Source organism: Talpa occidentalis, unplaced genomic scaffold, assembly GCF_014898055.3.
Source record: "Talpa occidentalis isolate TD23 unplaced genomic scaffold, MPIMG_talOcc4v2.1 talOcc4.3, whole genome shotgun sequence".
NCBI lineage: Eukaryota > Metazoa > Chordata > Mammalia > Eulipotyphla > Talpidae > Talpa > Talpa occidentalis.
Genome location: NW_023603184.1, coordinates 7362482 through 7383668, shown reverse-complemented (window position 1 = coordinate 7383668; position 21187 = coordinate 7362482). Strand labels below are relative to the sequence as shown.

Below are 21187 nucleotides of genomic sequence, written 5' to 3'. Positions count from 1 at the left end.
CAGCGCCTAAGCGTTTGGGGCTTTACTTTGTTGTGGTTTGTGTCCTGCTCCCCCACCCCCTTTTCGTGCAGTGTTCGACTCTGTCCATGTGGTTGTTGATGCTCAGTCCTATTTGGGATCAGTTTGAACTTGTTTACTTGGGTGTGGTGTGATTTGTGCAAGAGCTGACATTTGGGAACGCTTGGACAGCAGTATCTTGGGTGTGCAGTGTCTTGGATTGGTGTAAGACAATGCATTATTAAGAAGTTGAGTCCTTGGATGTGTGGTTTGCTTTCTCTTGCACAATGTGAACTTTGCCCTTTTTTGCTGTGAGTCAGGCAGAGTGAAGCCGTTCCTGCTTGTGAAATGCTTTCTGTTCATTTAAGTATGTTCTTAAGTGTTGGAGACACTCCAGAGACTGTTTCTGCAGTTGTTTGTAAAAAGGTGTTTTGTGCAAAAGTGAATTTTAAACCTGCGCTCCAGGAGCCTCTAGTTCTCAGGGTGTAAGCCTCGTGGGCTTCTCTGGTGCCCTGCAGTTGTTTGGGTACTTGTATGGGAATCAGGTTTACTTCTAGCTGTGTTACCTTATTCTTAGCTTATAGGCTTGCATGTTGGCACAGTTGGATCTCTGAGATTGGGTACTTCGTCAGCGGAGGCAAATTTGGACACTGTACTGACATATAACAGTGTATAGGAATCCGAGGGTAGCCAGCAGATAGCTAAGCAAGTAAGTGCCTGTCTTACCCTCTTGCACAAACTCAAATTTTACTATATCTGTCACCATATACTCTATAAATTCTGCCTGATTTCCACAGTCCTTGTCTCTCTGACTTGAGGAATAACTGGTCATGAGAAACCACTTCAGAGACAATATTTAAAACTTTTCCACAAGTAGAACTTTAGGCAGTTTTCTTCCCTCATGTTTGATGAAGTAAAGGGTTTGAAATAAAGTACAGTAGTGGTTATAGAGGTTAGTCATCAGTTTCTAGTTTGGGGCAACCACATGACAGGTGATTTACAGAGAGAATGAAAAAAATCCCATTTTATCGGGGTATTTTAGTGACTGTAGAGCATGTTTCTGTGTTACTATGTTAGACACTTTTATTTACCATTAAAAAACCCTTGTATGTTTTGTGATGAACTGTGTTTTGATGATCTCCATCTGTATGGATTTTCTTAGTATTTGGCTACTTGAGAATATAATTATGGGAGCGAAAGGGGCAAAACTGAATGAGTTCTTAGGAATGTTTTGGTCGAATGTGATTTGGACTATAGGTTTGATTGACTAATACCATTGCCTTGTCCTTCCATCTCACCTGACTCCAGTGTGTCTTCGGTGGTTAGCTGAACGAAGAGTGGGAAACTTATATTAATGATAAATTTGTTTTGTCCATATTTGTTTTTGTTAGGTGATGTGGTAAAGAACTGGTGAGTTGGTTTTGTATTTTAGGAAAACTGGATGGCTAGAGTTTGTAGATGTGTTGAACCATAATAATTTGCTTTCAAAGAAGGTGCATAAATTTTTAGTTGCCAAGTTGCTATTTAATGTGCGTTAAGCTAAATAAATGGTTCATGAGTGCTTTGAGAGTGAATACTTCGATTAGGGTAGAGATACTTAATCTCTGCTTCTGCAAAGAACACTTTTTTTTTTTTTTAAAGATTTATTTATTCATTTATACAAGTACTGGGTACAGTCAGAAGCGCAGGAGGGTGAGAGAATTCACCAGAGCCAGAGCGGGGAGCAGAGCAGGCAGAAGGACCGAAGTACGCTGCTGAGGGGAGCAGCAGGCGGCAGGAGAGGTCTGCGTGCCATGTGGGACCCTCCTCCGGTGGACGGGGAGCAGCCGGGGATTGAACCAGTGCTAGAGGCTGTGGGCAGCTTCGCAACCCAGCGCTCAACTGTTGTGCCACTGGGGAGGCCCTGCAAAGAACACTTTTGAAGTTTCATAAGTAAACACGTCTCCACAAAATGATGAGGTCTTATCCCCAAGAATTCTAACATGTAATCCCCAAGGCTTATATTTTCTATTCTGCTTTGTGTCTCTTACTCAGTTTTGCTGCTGGTGTGAAATGTCTTCTTTTTTTTTTTTTTAAAGAGGCATGTATTTTATTTATTTATTTGGTTATTTATTTGTTTGTTTATACATGCACTGGGTACAGTCAGAAGCGCAGGGGGGTGAGAGAATTCACCAGAGCCAGAGCGGGGAGGAGAGCAGGCAGAAGGACAGAAGCACACTGCTGAGGGGAGCAGCTGGCGGCAGGAGAGGTCTGCGCGCCATGTGGGACCCTCCTCTGGTGGCTGGGGAGCAGCTGGGGATCGAATCGGAGCTGCAGAGGCCGCGGGGAGCTTTGCAACCCAGCGCTTAACCGCTGCGCCACCGGGGAGGCCCGTGAAATGTCTTGCTTGTAGTACATAATGTCAGCTGTAGTTTTAGAAAAATATGTGGTAAGATCCACAGTCTTCTGGAGAAGCTTATATGTGCATATTTCATATGTGTGTCAAAAACTGTCTTTTTGAAAGGTAGGCTTTATGTGATTTTGATAAAATTCCTTGCTATGAGACATAACACCAAAAGGTAACTTTATTGATTTAAATGTTATAAATGAAAGCCATTGGCTTTGGTGCTCATTCAAAACAGAAACACAAACTTACTTCCAAATATGGTCATACGTTGTTTTATTGTGCTTTGCTTTATTGTTCTTCACAGATAGTGCGTATTTTACAAATCAGGGGTTTGTGGCAGCCCCGAGCCCGAAACAGAGCAAGTCTGTTGGTGCCGTTTATCCCACAGCTTGTGCTTACTTCTTGTCTCTGTTACATTTAATTAGGATATGTGCATTTGTTTGAATATAAGGCTATTATTGCACACTTAATAAACTGCAGTGTAGTGCAAACATTGCTTGTAGAAGCTCTAGGAAACCAAAAAATTCACGTGACTCACTGTATTATGGTTGCCTGGAAATGAATACTCAGTGTCTTCAAGGTTTGCCTGTAATGGAATTTTGGAAGAAAACAAAAACTTAAGTTTTCATTTTAGATTGTGGCCAAAATTTGGAAACACTTGGGGTAAGAGGTAGCTGAAAAGGAATATCTATTTATCGGTCTTTGCCCAAGTCCTTTCTAACCTCTTATTTCCCTGTTCATAACTGTTCACGCTGCAGAAAAGTAAGCATTTTTTATTAATGTGTTTCTATACCTGTGAATGTTTGTGGATGGTAAAACTGTATATTCAAGACAACAAAACACACTCTCAAAACTTGGTCCTTGTTCCTATCTGTTATTTGAAGAATGGTTGATTGTACTTTGTGCACTTACATGTGTTTGTTTTCTTAATTTAATATATTTAATTTGTTTAATATGTTTCTTTTCAGATTATAATACTCTTAAATATGAAGTGTACATTCACCCTCTCTCCTCCACCTTCCTAGGGGATAAAAAAGTTTCTGGGAGAAAGAGGAAAGGTATTTAAAGTTTTTTCCATGCTTGTCAGTGATGAATTTTATTTTCTGATTCTTCCTGCATGTGTTTTAGGGACAGAATACATTATCTGTGCTCTTCTGGGCTCTCATTTTTTGAAGTCAGAGTTTTAGTCATTTAATTTTTATGGCTAAGACTCAGCAAACAGCAAACTAGTCGTTACTTCAAAATACTTTTGATTAAAAGATATGAATCCATTTCTTTTGGAAAGAAAACAAGACCATATGCATATATCTTGCCACTTACAAGGATTCTCTCTGTATCTTAAAAAGTGTCAGAAGTCCTTAAGAAGATCATTGCGTTTTGCCCTCTGCCTGTCTTATTTTCTTTTTGTTCGACTTTCCCTCTGAGTGTGCCTATGTGGTTCTAAAACTTATATGACTTTTTTTTTATTTTGGATTTCTTTTCCAAATTATGTGCTATAACTTTGAAAAACCACTTTCACCTAAAATAGTCATTACAAGGACATTGCTTTAAATATAGTCATTCTTGTCGAATTACATTTTTATATAATGATGAATTTTATTTTGATTTTTCTTACATGTGTTTTAGAGACAGAGTATATTATCTCTGCTCTACTGGGCAGTAGCCCCAGCACAAATGTCAGAATTTGACTTGCAAAACAATCTAGAATATATATGACTTTAGTTTAATTTTCTGTTATTAACAGCCTTTAGTTAGTGAAGAAATATATAACTTGGCATTTTCAGGCAAGTTTTACTTGAAGATAGCTGTACTTCTTGCCTGACACATTCATGAAATACATTTGAAAATTTTACTAAGATAATATAAGCACTTGAATTCACATAAAATAACTGAAAAAAATAGTTCTGTATCTGTTAGCTAATCTAAAAATTATTTGTAAGCCAATTCCATAGTATTTTTAAACTTTGAAATACTAGTTTCTGAATTTTAAAATGTTTTTACAGACTTTTTTAAGGGGACAGGGACTTTTTAAAAAAATATATATCAAAAGTAGTTAACTTGGGCCTCCCCGATGGCGCAGCGGTTGAGCCCTGGGTTGTGAAGCTGCCCGCAGCCTCTGCGGCGCCGGTTCGATCCCCGGCTGCTCCCCGGCCACCAGAGGAGGGTCCCACATGGCGCACAGACTGCTCCTGCCGCCCGCTGCTCCCCTCAGCAGTGTCCTTTGGTCCTTCTGCCTGCTCTGCTCCCCGCTCTGGCTCTGGTGAATTCTCTCACCCTCCCGCGCTTCTGACTGTACCCAGTGCATGTATAAACAAAACAAACAAACAAATAAATAAATAAAACATGCCTCTATAAAAAAAAAAAGTAGTTAACTTGTTTCTTTGAATTTTAGTATTAACCAATCGTTTACAGTATGTGGAGATTATAAGTGGGAAAAATGACCCATTGTATTAGAGACTTAAAATGAAGACATCTTTTTTTAACTTTTCTGTACCATTTCATATTATTTTACTTTAGAATTTGAACTTGTCATGTAGGGGTTTAATTTTAAAATATTTACGAAATGGCTTATTCCTTGATAAGGTCCTGTAATATACCTCATATTTTTGAGATATACAGGTTTAAATAATTTTTTCAACCCAACAAAATATTTTAAGAGGAAACGAATAGTAAATAAAACTGACTTCTACTCTCTCTGAGAAGAAAAATGAAAAGAAACATAATTTTTGTAAATGTAAAAGATTTTGAGTTTGTTATATGGTTTTTATTAATCACTAGGAAAAAATAGAAGGTCTAAGCTATAATTTGACAATTCAGAAAAGAAAAAAAAAGTCTCTAAATTATGTGATAGATTATGTTTTCCAAAGATGACCACAGCAGTATTTCCTGGCTCACTTCTTCTGCAATGCAGTGTTGTCATTGTCATCATACTGTCAACACGTTGTAGGTAGGCCCTTTGACTATTTTACCAAGGAATAAGATAGAAATGCTGATAAGCCAGTTCTAGGTGTTGCTTTTACTAGGCCTCACAATTTCTGGTTAATGCCTGTTGGAAGCCAGCCACTATATAAACAGTGCAATTACCCTGAAACCACTATGTTTTGAGCAAAATCATATAAAGAGACCCTAAAAGATGAAGCATCAAATGGAAAGACTCAGCAGCGCTAAGGAACCAGACCTGTAAATGAAGAAACCATATTGGAAATGGATCCTCCAGCCCCAGCTGCCTTGACCATTATCATATAAATCAAACGAGCCACTCAGTGGAGCCCTTTCCAAAAGGGACTTTTTGTTCCATAAAATCATGAGCAAAATAAAATGGCTTGTTTTAAGCTTCTGAGGTTTGGGGTGCTTTGTTATGCATCAGTAGAAAACTGAAACTATTACTGGGGAAACAGTGTTTTATAATTTATAATCAGTGATAATACAGGAGAATATATTTACATGTTTAAATCTGATAAGATGCTAGTATTTATAATACAACCATGAATACCTAGATCATCAGACCAAAAGCAAGAACCCCAATAGAAAAATGTACGAAGGTTATGAATAGGCAGTTTTTGGAAGAGGAAACCAACCAAAGAGGCAAGTACAGAGGATATGCTCAAACTCATTAGTGATCAGAGAAGTTCAGAGGATAAAAAATCAAATGGGAATAAAAGGAACAGCATGACATACTAAAAGTCATATATAGCAAACCTACAGCTAACATCAAACTCAGTTTTGAAGAAGTACTCCCCCCTACTATCAGGAACACAACAAGGATGTCCACTCTCACTGCTGATAGTCAACATAGTGTTGGAATTCCTAGCCAGGGCAAGTAAGCAAGAAAAAAGACATAGAAAAGAATTCAAATTACAGATGACATAATAATATACATAGAAAATCCAAAAGACACCAAAATCCTACAAAACTACTAGAACTAATGGGTAAAGTGGCAGGATATAAAATAAATACACAAAAATTCAATTGTATTTTTATATGCAAATAATGATTAGAAGAAAGAAAAATTAAGAAAAGAATCCCATTTATAATTGCATCAAAAAGGATAAAATACCTGGGGGTAGACTTAACAAAGGAGGTAAAGTATTATATACTGAACACTCTAAGACACTGTCATAAGAAATAAAATGATGCCAAAAAAAAAAAAAAAAGATAGGGGCCTCCCCAGTGGCGCAGTGGTTGAGCGCTAGGTTGCGAAGCTGCCTGCGGCCTCTGCAGCACTTGTTCGATCCCCGGCTGCTCCCCGGCCACTGGAGGAGGGTCCCACATGGTGCGCAGACCTCTCCTGCCGCCCGCTGCTCCCCTCAGCAGTGTACTTCGGTCCTTCTGCCTGCTCTGCTCCCCGCTCTGGCTCTGGTGAATTCTCTCACCCTCCCGCGCTTCTGACTGTACCCAGTGCATGTATAAACAAACAAACAAATAATACATGCCTCTTTAAAAAAAAAAAAAGGAAAGATAGCCTGTGTTGATGGAATGGGAAAAAAAAATCATTAAAATGACTATTATGTAAAACAATTTATAAGTTCAGCATATTACCTATAAAAGTCCCAATATTTTTCAAGGAAGTAGGATAAACATAAGATGTATATGAAACCACAAGAGATCATGAATAGGCAAAGTATTTCTGAAAGAGAAGAAAAATGGAGGTATCACATGCCCTGACTTTAGACTATACTGCAAAATGATAGTAATCAAGACAGTATGGTATTTAAACAAAAAAACAGAAATAGATCAATGGGATAAAGAGCCCAAAAATAAAACCCACACAAATATAGACGGTTAATTTTTAACAAAGGTGCATGACCATACAATGTAAAAAACAAAATTTCTTTAACCACAAATGATTTAGAAACTTGGACAGCCACATGCAAAAAAAAAAAGTGGGAAGGGGGAATCTAGCTCATTATTTAACTCCATACTCCAAAGTGATTTCAAAATGGATTAAAGACTTGCACATAAGACCTGAAATCATAAAACATTTAAAAGAAAACATAGATGACATACTCCTGGACATCAACCACAGAGATGCCTTTGGGAATTCCAGTGACAAGGAAAACAAAACCAAAAATAATCAAATGGAACTACATCAAATTATAAAGCTTTTTTTTTTTTTAAACAACCCTTTGCCCGAACATAATTTCCCTCATTTTAAAGATAAAAACAGACCCTCAGAGATTAAAACCCCTGCCTGAGGTCACACAGCTACTGAGAGAATCGTGCCAGGATGGGACTCCAGTGGACTTCCCTCCCTAAATTTTCCTTCCTTGCACCCCCGCCCCCTGCCTCTAACCACAGTTGATTCTAACTGCCTGGCATTTTGCTGAATCTGGGACAGTGCCTTCAACTATAATCTTATTTTAATTTTTCAAACTCTTGAGAGGTAGGCAAAAAATCCCCATTTAATAGTTTTTGTGTGGCTCAGAGAAGTCAAGCATTTTTCTAAGGTCACACATCAATTGAGTGGCAGAATTTGAACCCCCAGGTCTCTTTGACCTGGAGTATAGGTCCCCTGGTATGTAGGGGATAGGTGTGTAAGAAAAATGACTGCTGGATTTGGCAGGTGCGTGGGTTGTTGCAAACAGCCCACATCCCAAGAGGCAAAATGCCCTCCCCATCAAAGTCCCACAAGGCAAGTAGACACCCCAGTTCTGCTCCTCCCTCTGCACACAAACCTCCTGGGCATGTGCCCTTAAGTCAGCCTCCCTTCAAGCCTCAAATTATAAAGCTTTTGTACTGGGGAAGAAACCGCCACAAAAACAAACACAATCTAAGGACTGGGCGAAGATATTTGCACATCACACATCATTAATTTCCAAAATATATAAAGAACTTACAGCTCACCAAAAAAGCAAACAACTCAATCACAAAATGGGCAAAAGTTCTAAATAAACAGGTCTTCAAAGAAGACATAATGGCTTCCAGTCACATGGAAAAAATGTTCAATATCTGGGCCTCCCCTGGTGGCGCAGCGGTTGAGCGCTGGACTGCGAAGCTACCCGCAGCCTCTGCAGCGCCGGTTCGATCCCCGGCCGCCGGTGAGGGTCCTACATGGCATGCAGACCTCTCCTGCTACGCCCGCTGCTCCCCTCAGCAGTGTATTTCGTCAGTCTGCCTGTTCCGTTCTCTGCTGTGGCTCTAGTGAATTCTCTCACCCTCCCTCGCTTCTGACTGTACCCAGTGCTTGTATAAATAAATAAATTTAAAAATCCCTAAAAAAAAATGTTCAATATCACTGATTATAAGGGAAATGCAAATCAAAGCCATGAGATGTGACTGCACCCCTGTGAGAACGGGCTATATCAGAAAGACTGGAAACAACAAATGGTGAGAATGTGGAGAAAAGGGAACACTCATCCTTTATTGGTAGTAATTGAGTAATTACTGTACTGTAATTTAGTACAGTTTCTATGGAACATGGTATGGAGAGTCCTTAAATAAAAATGGAGGGCCTTCCTGGTGGCGCAAGGGGTTAAGACACAGCACTATGAAGCTATCTGCAGCCACTGCAGCACAAGTTCAATTCCCGGCCAGGGAGGTGACCCAAATGGCACAACAGGCCTCTCCTGTCTTGCCCGCTGTTCCCCTCAGCAGTGTATTTCAGTCAGTCCACCTGTTCTGTTCCCCACTCTGTCTCTGGTGAAACCTCTCACCCCCTGCATATCTGGCCTACACCCCAGCACTTGCATAAATAAGTCTTTATGCATAAATAAATAACTCTTTAAAAAAGAGAAATGGAAGTACTGTGTGATCCAGCAATACCTCTATTAGGTTTTCACCCAAAGAATATGAAGACACTAATAAAAGAAGATTCATGCATGCCTGTATTCATAGCTGTATTTTTTCATTTTTGTGAAGTCTTGGAACCAGCCTAACTTAAATGTCCATCAATAGACAACTGGATAAACTGTGGTATATACACTCAAAGATTACTACTGAGCTATTTAAAAAGATGAACTAGTGCCTTTTGGAGGCAAAATGGATGGGTGAAATAAGTCAGAAAGTGAAAGACAGTTACTGAATAGTTTCACTCATTCGCAGAATATATATATTAAAAAAAAAAAACAGTGAAAATAAGCTGGCATTACACAACAAAAAATGATCCTTAGACTGAAAAATATGCTGGTTGCCAGAGTGGATGGAGGAAGGAGGGAATAAAGGAGGGAATGTGACAAGGTATTAGCACTGGAACTTTGATGGAAGGTTAGTGAAGCATATGCACATAGGAGGTGTGAAGCTATACCCCCAAATTTAGATAATTATGTAAAGGATTAGCAAAACAACACAATTTGAGAATTAATAGTTGTTTTATATATTTGGGTGCACCTGTGTTGGATGTGGAAATATAGATGAGAGTTTTGTCTTCTTGATGAATTGTCTTCTTTTTCTTTTTTTTTTTTTAAAGATTTACTTATTTATGCATACAAGAACTGGGATACTGGCCAGAGGTGTGGGGGGTGAGAGGATTCACCAGAGACAGAGTGGGGAACAGAACAGATTGACTGAACAGGCAGATTGACTGAAGTACACTGCTTGAGGGGAGTAGCGGGTGAGTCAGGAGAGGTCTGCTGCACGATGTGGGTCACCTCCCTGGCTGGGGATCCAACTTGTGCTGCAGTGGCTGCAGATAGCTTCATGTGCCACCCGGGAGGCCCCATGAATGGTCTTCTTGATCATTATATAGTGCCTACCTTTGCTACTAGTTTTTTTTTTTTTGCTGTAAGATTAATTTATTAGATTTGAGAATAGTAATTCTTGCTTTTATCACTGCTGTTGGCTTTACATACCTTGCTCCAGCCATTTACTTTAAGTCTATGTCTGTGTCTAGATCCAATGTGAGGCTCTTACATGTATAATGTACATAAAGGCAAAACTAAACAGTATATTATTATTTCATGTAAATGTGTAATAATATATATTTAAAATATATTGTGTACACAAACATGTATATATACACATATGTGTATATACAAGTAGATGTGTACAATTTTTAGGACTTTGCTTACCTGGAGGATGGGATAGGGTAAATTTTGGGGTTTTTTTTGGTTCTTGAGTTGGGTGTTAAGTTTAGATTTTTCATTATATTATGCTTTATAACTAACATATTTTATGTAATCTTTTGTATGTGTTGAATATATTGACCAAAAAAAGGAAGAAAGAAAAGAACTAGGCAGAAGCAGTAGAAATTAAAGTAACTAGAAATTGTAGGGAAAAAAAAGATGAGTAAAGATGCCAAATCCTGAGGCTATTGTTAAAATTAAGTAATCAGGGCCTCCCAGGTGGCGCAGCCCTTGAGTGCTGGGTTGCGAAGCTGCCCACAGCCTCTGCAGCGCCGGTTCGATCCCCGGCTGCTCCCCGGCCACTGGAGGAGGGTCCCACATGGCGCGCAGACCTCTCCTGCTGCCTACTGCTCCCCTCAGCCGTGTACTTCGGTCCTTCTGCCTGCTCTGCTCCCCGCTCTGGCTCTGGTGAATTCTCTCACCCTCCCGCGCTTCTAACTGTACCCAGTGCTTGTATAAATAAATAAATAGTCTGGTTCTCAGCGTCAACTTTTGGTCCCTTCTCTGCGTTCGAGGAGGTTGTGGCGTAGGCTGCTTCCAGACTATTCGAGGACCCGACAGAATGATCGAGGTTGTCTGGAACGACCGACTGGGGAAGAAGGTCCGCGTCAAGTGCAACACGGATGACACCATCGGGGACCTTAAGAAGCTGATCGCAGCCCAAACTGGTACCCGTTGGAATAAGATTGTTTTGAAGAAATGGTACACGATTTTCAAGGACCATATGTCTCTGGGGGACTATGAAATCCATGATGGGATGAATCTGGAGCTTTATTACCAATACAACAGAATCCTTCCCTTTGCCCTGCCCTGCCCATTTTCCCCTCCTCTCCTCACCCTTACTGGTATGGATGCTTGTTTCTAAAAAACTCATGTTAATGAAAACTCAGATACTGCAAAAATAAATAAAATAAATAAATAAATAAATAAATAAATAAATAAATAAATCTTTAAAAAAAATAAGCATTCAGATGAAGAAAATTTCACCATATCGTTAAATTTTTTTGCATAACCGCCCTAAAGTTTTGTTCCTTGTGGCTGGACTTATGATGTTGGCAAAATATTAGTTTACAGTTTACTTTCCCTTTCACCTACTTTTAAACTGATTTGTTCACCATGACACTTTTTTTTTGATAGATTATTTGGGATAAGGTTGTAATGATGATTAGATCTGCTGATGCAAGAAATCCAGTTACTATGTAACAGAGATATGTCAACATTTCACTATGGTCTTTTAATTACATATTGAGAGGAGAAAAAGGTTAAATTGTGGTATCAGTTTTTACTTTTAAAATGGTGTGTGTATGTTGTGTATATCATTTAGCTTTATACTTAGAAAACAATATGCTTTGGTGGTGGGTGTGGTAACATATATTTGAGGTGGTGTGGACCTGTACTCTTAAACCATATACAAGGTTGTCAGCCCATGTTGCCTCAATAAAAAATAAATAAAACACTTCACAAGGGTACTAGACTTGGAGTTGCACCAGCTGCTGCAGTTGCCACAGTTCTCTCTTCAACTTTAAGATGTTTCTCTTGGCCAAAAACACACTAAATCATCTCCAAGTTCAAAACATTCAGCAAATGATGGCAAGACAGAGCCACCAGAAACGGACACCTGATTTCCATGACAAATATGGTAATGCAGTATTAGCTAGTGGAACTGCTTTTTGTGTTGCTGTGTAGACATATACAGCAACACAAATTGGAGTAGAATGGAACCTGTCCCCTGTTGGCAGAGTCACCCCAAAGGAATGGAGAGATCAGTAATCATCCCAGCCGGTGTAACACTGAATTGTTTCAAAATCAACTTATAATTGATGCCAAGTAAAAACACTGTATCCATTAAAATATGGCATTACTAAGGAAATAAAGTACATTTGAAACTTTCAAAAAAAAAAAACAGTGATGCTTATAAAGGAGAGACTTAATACCTGTTTGTTACATCAGTTAGTGAATGTATATTTGAGATCCTTCAAACCAAGTTTAAACAATGTATATCTGAATGAGTACTTGCCAATAATCCTTTGTACAGCCCACATTATTAATCCACTTTCATTATGAAGATGAAAGTAGGTGATTAATTTATTTTAAAAATGGTTTTCTATTTTTTTTTAAATTATTTTTATTTATGCATGTAAGAACTGTCTTGAAGTTGGGGGGTGGGGGGGGAGTATTCAACAAAGACAGTGGGAAGCAGAACAGACAGATCTACTGAAATACACTGCTGAGGGGAGCAGTGGGTGAGACAGGAGAGGTCTGCTGTGCCATGTGGGTAGCTCCCTCACCAGGTATGGAACTCATGCTGCAGTGGCTGTGATAGCTTGATAGTGTTGAGACTTTAACCCCTGCACGACCAGGGAGGCCCAAAAGTAGGTGATTTAAAGATTTGTGTAGTAAATTAATCTCTTTTTGATGTGCTCAGTTCATTTTGTACTTAATGGACCCTAGATATATAAAGCAGGATTCTGTTCAGTCCACATTGGCCAAAAGTTGACACCTTCAGAAGGAAGCTCAAGAAGAGAAATTAATCTCATATAGAAAGACTTCTCAAAAGGCACAGACTTCCAGGCTTAATTAAGTCCCAGGGATGTAATGTATAACACAATAACTTTAGTTAACGCTGTTGTCCGTTATATTTAAAAAATGTTAAGAAAGTAGAACATAAGAGTTCTCACCATAAGGGGCCTCCCTGGTGGCACAGGGGGTAAAGACAGTGCTATCAAGCTATCAGCCAGTCACTACAAAAGTGATACAAGTTTCATCCCCAGCCAGGGAGTTGCCCACTCGGCATAGCAGGCCTCTCCTATCTCTTCTGCTGCTCCCCTCAGCAGTGTATTTCAGTACATCTGCCTGTTCTGCTCCCCACTCTCTGGTGAATACTCTCACTCCCCTAACACCTCTCTCTGGCTTACACCCCAGTTCTTGCAGGCATAAATAAATAAATCTTAAAAAAAAAAAGTTCTCACCACAAGGAAAAAAATCACTTTTTTCTCTTTTGTATTTATATGAGTTAATGGATATTAACTACTGTAGTCATCATTTCACAATATATGTAAGTCGAACCATTAGGCCGTGTGCCTTAAACTTATACAGTGCTATAATCCATAACTTGATCAAACTGAGGGAAAAAGAAAAGAAAAATATGGAATTATGCTCTCCAAACAGCCAGCTGTGGCTAGTGTGAATAACAGATGGTTTGGGATTCTTTTCATTTTATATACTTCTATGAGCTTTTGAAACTAAAAATAAAATATTAAAACTAGTTCTAATCACTTGTTTCAAAATTACTGGCCATTGTTTTATATGTTTACAGAAGTTTACATGAAATGTGAGCTTGCATAGTAGGTGAGAGAGTGGAAAGAGTCTTAGATTTCCAGTGCAGACACCCTGATTCTAGAACTGGACCCATAATACCAGAATGATTCTTAAGGAAGAAATTCATTTTAAAGGACTGTTTTCTTGTTGGAAAAATCAGGGTATTATTATGATGTTTGAATGTAATAATGTATGTGAAATTGCTTAGAAAATGATAATGCAGTATGGAAACCTAATAGATGTTAACATTCCTTTCTATGATAATGTTGTTAACAAAGCAAATATTGACTTTAAATTTTTTTAATTTATTTATGCATATAAGAATTGGGGTGTAGGCCAGAGATGGGTGTGTGTGAGAGGATTCACCAGAGATAGAGTGGGGAGCAGAACAGGCAGATTCACTGAAATACACTGCCAAGGGGAGCAGCAGGTGAGGCAGGGGAGGTCTGTTGTGTCATGTGGGTCACCTCCCTGGCTGGGGATTGAACTCAGATTGCAGTGACTGGTGACAGCTTGATAGCAGTGAGACTTAAATCCTGACTTTTTGGAAATCTCCCACTTTTTTTTTTAAGAATTATTGATTGATTGATTGATTGATTGATTTATACATACATGCATACAAGCACTGGGTACAGTAAGAAGCGCGGAAGGGTGAGAGAATTCACCAGAGTGGGGAGCAGAGCAGGCAGAAGGACCGAAGTACAGTGCTGACGGGGGCAGCGGGCGGCAGGAGAGGTCTGCGCGCCATGTGGGACCCTCACCTGGTGGCCGGGGAGCAGCCGGGGATCGAACCGGCACTGCAGAGGCTGCGGGCAGCTTCACAACCCAGCGCTCAACCGCTGTGCCACCGTGGAGGCCCAAATCTCCCACTTTCTGATTGATAGAGATTTTGGGTTCCAAAAAAGTTGGTTTGTTTATCATGCTATTATTTTTTTTTTTTAACCCTAGGATTGAATACCTCCTCAACTGAACTTTAAGGAGAAAGCAAGTGCTATATTTTGGATTATGCTTAAATGAAGATGAGCTAGAAGAGGACGAAACTGTTAAAAATATGTGAGTTTTATTTTACAAAGGAAGGATTCAACTTTGTTATAATGGTATTCTTATATGAAATTCCCTAATTAAGAAAATTTCTTTCAGAGGACTCCCTGGTGGCGCAAGGGGTTAAGTCTCACCACTATGAAGCTTTCTTCAGTCTCTGCAGCACAAGTTCGATCCCCGGCCAGCCAGGGAGCAACCCACATGGCACAGCAGACCTCTCCTGTCTCGCCCGCTGCTCCCCTCAGCAGTGAATTTCAGTCAGTCTGCCTGTTCTGTTCCCCACTCTGTCTCTGGTGAATCCTCTCATCCCCTACACCTCTGGCCTGCAAAAATAAATAAAACTTTTTTTAAAAAAGATTTATTTATTTATTTGTTTATTTATTTATACAAGCACTGGGTATAGTCAGAAGCGCGGGAGAGTGAGAGAATTCACCAGAGCCAGAGCGGGGAACAGAACAGGCAGATAGTCAGAGGACACTGCTGAGGGGAACACCGGGTGCGGCAGGAGAGCTCTGCATGCCATGTGGGACCCTCGCCAGCCGCTGGGGATTGAACCAGCGCTGCAGAGGCTGTGGGCAGCTTTGCAACCCAGTGCTCAACCGCCGTACCACCGAGGAGGCCAAATAAATTTTTTTTTTAAAAAAAGAAAGAAACTTTCTCTCATTATATTAAAATATTTCTTATTTCATTATGAAAATATTAAATTAAAATGTACAGAAGTCCTGAAAATGAATTAAAATTAAATGGAAATACTTGTATACTAAGATGATGCAACATTGCTGCTTTACATATTTTCCCTTATTAAAGACTAGGTCTGAACTTTCAATCTTTTAAATAAATGAGACTGAAATCCAATGTGGTTGTGTCTGAGTATGTTATTTGTGTAGCAGCCAAATATTTACAGATTCTTCTACTGTTCCTTACAATTTTTTTTTTTTTTATGTTGCCTTAACTCTCAGCGCTATCACATTAATGCCAGCCATGCGGCCAGTTTAACCAGTTCGATGCCACTGGCCTGCATGGCGTGGCAGACCTCTTCTGTCTCACCCACTGCTCCCTTCAGCAGTGTTTCAGTGGATCTGCCTGTTCTGCTCCTCACTCTGTCTCTAGTGACTCCTCTCACTCCCTGCTCCTCTGGCCTATACCTTAGTTCTTGTATGCATAAATAAATAAAAATAAATCTTTAAAAAATAATTAGGTCCTCTTTCCTTAAGCTCTTTTCTTTGTAGTACTTACTACAATTTTAAACATATATTTAGTTGGATGTTTGCTTAATATCTGTCTCTCTCACTAGACTATTCCTAGACTATCATTCATTCTGTGATCTCTATCACACACCTAAGTGTCAGTTACTCTTAGGTACATAGGTAAAGATACTGTGATGAATAAGAAAAGGTCACTGTTCTCATGAACTTCTATTGGGAAGATGGACAAAAACCAAATAAACTTTGGAAGCGTTAAGTATTATAAGGAGAACAAATTAGGGTAAAAGCTTAGTGACAGGGAAAAGGAGAGGCTATTTGGGATCTTATGTAGGGGAGTCAGACAAAACCACTCTAAGTAAAAAGCCTAAATAATATAAAGGAGGGCCTCCCTGGTGGTGCAAGGGGTTGAGCACCGCGCTAGGAAGCAATCCGCAGCCTCTGCAGCACGATATCTGGCCAGCCAGAGAGAAACCCACATGGCGAGGCAGACCTCTCCTGTGTCACCTGCTGCTCCCCTCAGCAGTGTATTTCAGTCATTCTGCCTGTTCTGTTCACCACTCTGCCTCTGGTGAATCCTCTCACCCCCCAACAACTCTGGCCTGTACCCCATTTCTTGTATGCATAAATAAATAATCTTAAAAAATAAAATAAAGAAGCAAGACTTGGGAAATAGAAGGTAAGAGGTTACAGGAAGCAGGGACAAGAAATAGAAGTTCTTTGAGACTGGAATGAACTTGACTTATTGAGGAACCGCAAGAAGTGTGGGTGGAAACAAACGATCCCTAGGGAGGGTGTCCCTGCTGTTGGAGAGGTCAGGACACATCAAGTAGTCTCGGGAGATTTTGTTCTTAATGTGATACAAAGGTCTTAAAAGGATTTGAAAGGAAGACATGATATCTAATATACTTAAAAAAAAAAAAAAGATGAAACAAACCCTGTGTGAGAACAAACACCAAGATAGATTTCAGGGAGACTAATTAGGAGACTATGGCCATATTCCAGGCATCAAATACTTGTGATTTGGGTATGAGGTTCTTAAGGAAAAGTGGGGAGAAGTAGTCAAGATGTATTTTGGAAATAGAGTAACAAGACTTACTGAAGCATCGGATTTGATAATAGGAAAGAATCAAGATTGACCTCTAGGTTTTGGGCTTTAGAAAGAGGGTAAATAGTGGTGCCATTAGTATAGATGGGGAGAGGGGAAGGGAAAGCATGCGTGCATGAGTTTGTGTGCATGCACACATGTACGTTGGTGTTAGAGTTCTGGTTTGACATGTTTCTTGAACATGTTTGAACAGGTTTGAGGTGGTTATTTTGTGTATGAGCGAGGATGTTGAGTGGGCGGGTGAATCCGAAGCTCTGTACAGATATTTGGAAGTCATTAGCATACAAACCTAGGCACTGGATAAAATCCCATAGGGAGACCATGTAAAGAAATGAAGAGGTGCAGTTGGAGCTCTTGCCATTCCTCCTGCAGTGTGGAAGGGCACCCATGTCAAGGGGAATGACTCCCATGAGTTTCAGTGCTTTGTGGGAACTCCAGGTGGGAGGCCTTCTGGCAAGTGACTGCAATTTCATATTGTTAGTTCATTCATTGCCTCCCCGGGCCTTGAAGCTTTCTATACATTTGCTGTGGCTGAATTAAGAAAGAAGTCATTATTTCTACATAAATGATAATTCCAGGAAAGATTTTGAGGAGATGAGGATAGCTGGGACCTTTCAGAGTGCAAAGTGACCTTGAAACATAAAAACATTATTTTGGCTTAACTGAGAGGGCAGTTGCGAGATTTCGTTTGAATTGGTTGAATTGGCGAGGCAGCCCCAACCAAAGGTATCAAATTTAATTAAAACAAAATGTGGTTCCTGTTCAATTGCATAGTTAAATCTGCTGGACAATTGACAGTTTATTACGAACCGTAACAGCCTCAGGGTTATACCTAATTGATCTCATAGTGAGGGAAAATATGGGAGTTGGGCAGGAAGAGATAAGACTGGAAAATATGATAAAATATGCCTTTAGCTTCAAGACATGTTGAGCTGTTGACCCCTTAGTAGTAGTATGCCTGTTTCCTGCCTTACAAAAAACTCCCAAGTTTTGAATCAGCAGCCCCTACTGGCTAAGACTGAATTTAGGTCCTATCTTCTATGATCCCACCCATGCCAGAAATAGAAGCAAAAACTTGAAGGGAGGATGAGAGAATGAGTGTTATTACAGTGGGTTCTTACCCCTCTAGAGTAAGAATTCGCTGCAGAGACCTTGTTAGACCAGGCATGGTTTATTAGAACTTGTACTGGACAGGACTCTGGGCTGACTGTTTGAGGGGAGTTCAAGACCAGTTTTTAAGCTGTCTGAGAAGATCTTAATCTTCTTCAGGTTCATCTGGATCCTCTAGAGTAGAGCACAGACATTTGATCTTTCACGACTGCAGAGGTTACCTGGTATCCCAGCTCCTCACAAACCAAGGGAATGTCCCCATATGGCTGGAAGAAGGTAATTGCTCAAGCGCAAGAAAACATGAGTGGAACAATGTATTCAGTTTGAGCAAAGTGGACATAAGTGGAGTAATTATAGAAAAAAATGCAGTTTCTCTGGTATTCATCATGACTTCGGGTCCCAGGGCCCTCTAGCAGCTGATGTGGTGGCTGGACTGTGTGAAGAACTTTATTGCATTACACGAGTTCTTAAACTGGCCTTGTAGTTTCCATGTCTCTACTTGGACTGCACACTTTTGTGCCCCTCAGTCCCACTGCCTTCTCCACCTCCCCCCAGGGCCTGCCACCCCCCCTTGAAATAAAGCAAAGGGAAAACCCCTGCAGTCCTTTAAAGAGAAGACACAGAGACCCTCCCTCAAACTTTTTATCAAGCTCTGTCCCTACATCTTGCCATTATGTATTCTGATTTGACTCTGTGAAGTTATTTGCCTTGAATCCAAGATGTTGCACCTTGTTGAATGCTCAGCCCAAAGGCGGGTTTGGTATTTAAAGGGCCCTCAATAGCGAGGGTAATCAGAGCTAAGGTGGCTGTGATGAAAACACAGAAACAAGCTGCAGGAAGAAACAGAAGTCTGCGAGTCTTTTTTAAATTATTTTTTTAAGATTTATTTATTTATGCATACAAGAACAGGGGCACAGACCAGTGGTGCTAGGGGTGAGAGGATTCACCAGAAACAGAATGGGGAACAGACAGGCAGACTGACTGAAACACACTGCTGAGGGGAGCAGAGGGCGAGACAGGAGAGGTCTGCCGCGCCATGTGGGTAGCTCCCTGGCCTGGGGATCGAACTCGTGCTGCAGAGGCTGGGGAAGCTTCATAGGTTGCGTCTTAACCCCTTGCGCACCAGGAAGGCCCAAGACTTCAAGTCTCTGTCCGGAAAAGTTTATATGAACGAGCACAACACATTTAACAGATACAAAAATGTTTAATTGTGGTGAAAAGAAAACCACGGCTACACGCCCACTTCTTACTACAATAGAATCTTCCCATTCACCACTGGCTTCTCAGACCCCATTTACGATTCAACCCCGAGCTTAAACGAGACTGGTCCGATTGGCCAATCGGAGCCCGTCTTCCTTAGTAGCGAGCGTCCCTGCAGCCAATGAGAGGACTGGGCGGTGTGGTGGGGTGAGACGTGCCTCCCTCAGGCGGCATCCTGGGGGCGTGGGGACGCGTTGGGTGGGGCTTAGTCTTGATTGGCAGGTACGCTTCAGCCTCCTCAGAACGGAATCGCCGCGCCGTACGCATGAGGGCGGGGTAGTGGGCGGAGCAGCGAAACTAGAACCAACCAATGGCTGAGACGCTGCGCGCAGAGAGAACGCGAGATCACCAATGGTGGCAGGGATATGGCGCCGTGGGCGGGGTTTAGGCCAAAAGAGGTGTAGGAGCAGCGCATATTAGTGTCGTCCTCACCGTCACGGCCAGCGCCTCTTCCTGGATTCATTCATTTTTTTTTTTTTTTCCCTCCAATTCACGGAGCTAGTGAGGCCTGGTGGAAAGCGATGGAGCGCGTTCTCCCTGCCGCCGGCTTTCTGTACTGGGTGGGAGCAGGCACCGTGGCCTACCTGGCCCTGCGCATCTCGTGCTCTCTCTTCACGGCCCTTCGGCTCTGGGTTTTGGATCACGAGCCTGGGGTCGGACCCCAGCTGGGCGAATGGGCAGGTGAGTCGGATCCAGCGCTGCCGGCGCCCCGGCGCCTGCAGCGGCTCCTGCGGCCTCATGTCGGGCCTGGCCAGCGCTGACCGGTTCGGGGCCCAGCGCCTGGCCCTCCACTCCCCGGCTTTCCTCTCCTCCTCCTCGAGTCTCCTGCACCCCTCGAGCCGGCCTGACCTCTTTAGCCAGCTCTGGCCTGCCCAGGCTTGTGGAGTTTTAAAATAATGAATACGCTGCGGGCCCAGCTCGGGGAATCTTTAGTATGCCTGGGTGGGCGCGGGAGAAATTTGGCCTGAATTCCCTGAGGCTCGTGTCCTTAAGCTATTCCTGGTTTCGTGGCCTGGGAGGCAGCCTGTCGCCTTCCAGCTTTCTCAGTCGTACTGTGCCCACCTAGGTCCGCCCCCATGAGTGTTTTTAAAGTTTTCCGCTGCTTTTTAATACTGATATTGTGTTATGGATACAGAGCTTTCTGTTGTTTTTTTGGAGTGAGGATGGAGGAAAAGGACATGGGATTTCAGAAGTCTGTGCTCTTTGAAATCTTACCTCTCCAGTTACTTGAATTCGGCCTATTTTATACAATTTCATTGCAAAATCTTTTAAAAAATCTTACTCAAACTGTTCTGGAATCCTAATGAGTAGTAAGGACTATTGCTTTTGCACAGACGGTGACTCTTCGGGTAGAAGTCAGAAATAGAAATACTTTTTGCAGAAGGACGTTTGTGGGAAAAAGTATTCCCATTAGGAGTAAGCTAAGCAAATGGATCTCGTCTGTCTGTCCAGGATTTGAAAATGGAGGACAAAGGTCAGGTTGGAGAGTTTGGGACAATTACCTGAAGGGAGGTTTTGGACTTGCTTTTTTACTTTTCTGTCTTTTTGTCAATTGCTTTTTTTTTTTTTAACTTTATTTGTAACCAAGTGATATGCTGTAGTTCTCTGATGTGATTTTTCAGTCTGATGTTTATACTTGAATGTTCGATTCCCCAAGCATTTAATTGAAATTTGGCATGGTTAGGGTTTGCTTTCAAACTACTAG

General features: G+C 41.1%; 2 protein-coding genes and 1 pseudogene across 2 annotated transcripts in view; all 3 read left to right on the top strand.

Annotated features, from left to right (window-relative positions):
* The first annotated feature begins 10920 nt into the window (after positions 1 to 10920).
* Positions 10921 to 11308, top strand: LOC119254314 (ubiquitin-like protein 5). Its single transcript, XM_037521424.2, has one exon. It carries the CDS (start codon positions 11006 to 11008, stop codon positions 11306 to 11308), a length of 303 nt encoding a protein of 100 aa, XP_037377321.1. The 5' UTR covers positions 10921 to 11005.
* A 653-nt stretch (positions 11309 to 11961) lies between these two features.
* LOC119254528 (cytochrome c oxidase subunit 7B, mitochondrial-like) lies at positions 11962 to 12331 on the top strand (annotated as a pseudogene).
* Positions 12332 to 19869: 7538 nt separating this feature from the next.
* The window catches only part of HSD17B12 (hydroxysteroid 17-beta dehydrogenase 12), a 132453-nt gene continuing 131135 nt past the window's right edge, over positions 19870 to 21187 (top strand). Inside the window, exon 1 of the mRNA XM_037522431.2 lies at positions 19870 to 20163. Coding sequence (XP_037378328.1) covers positions 20004 to 20163 — 160 coding nt within the window. The 5' untranslated portion in view covers positions 19870 to 20003. The remainder of the gene's footprint in view (positions 20164 to 21187) is intronic.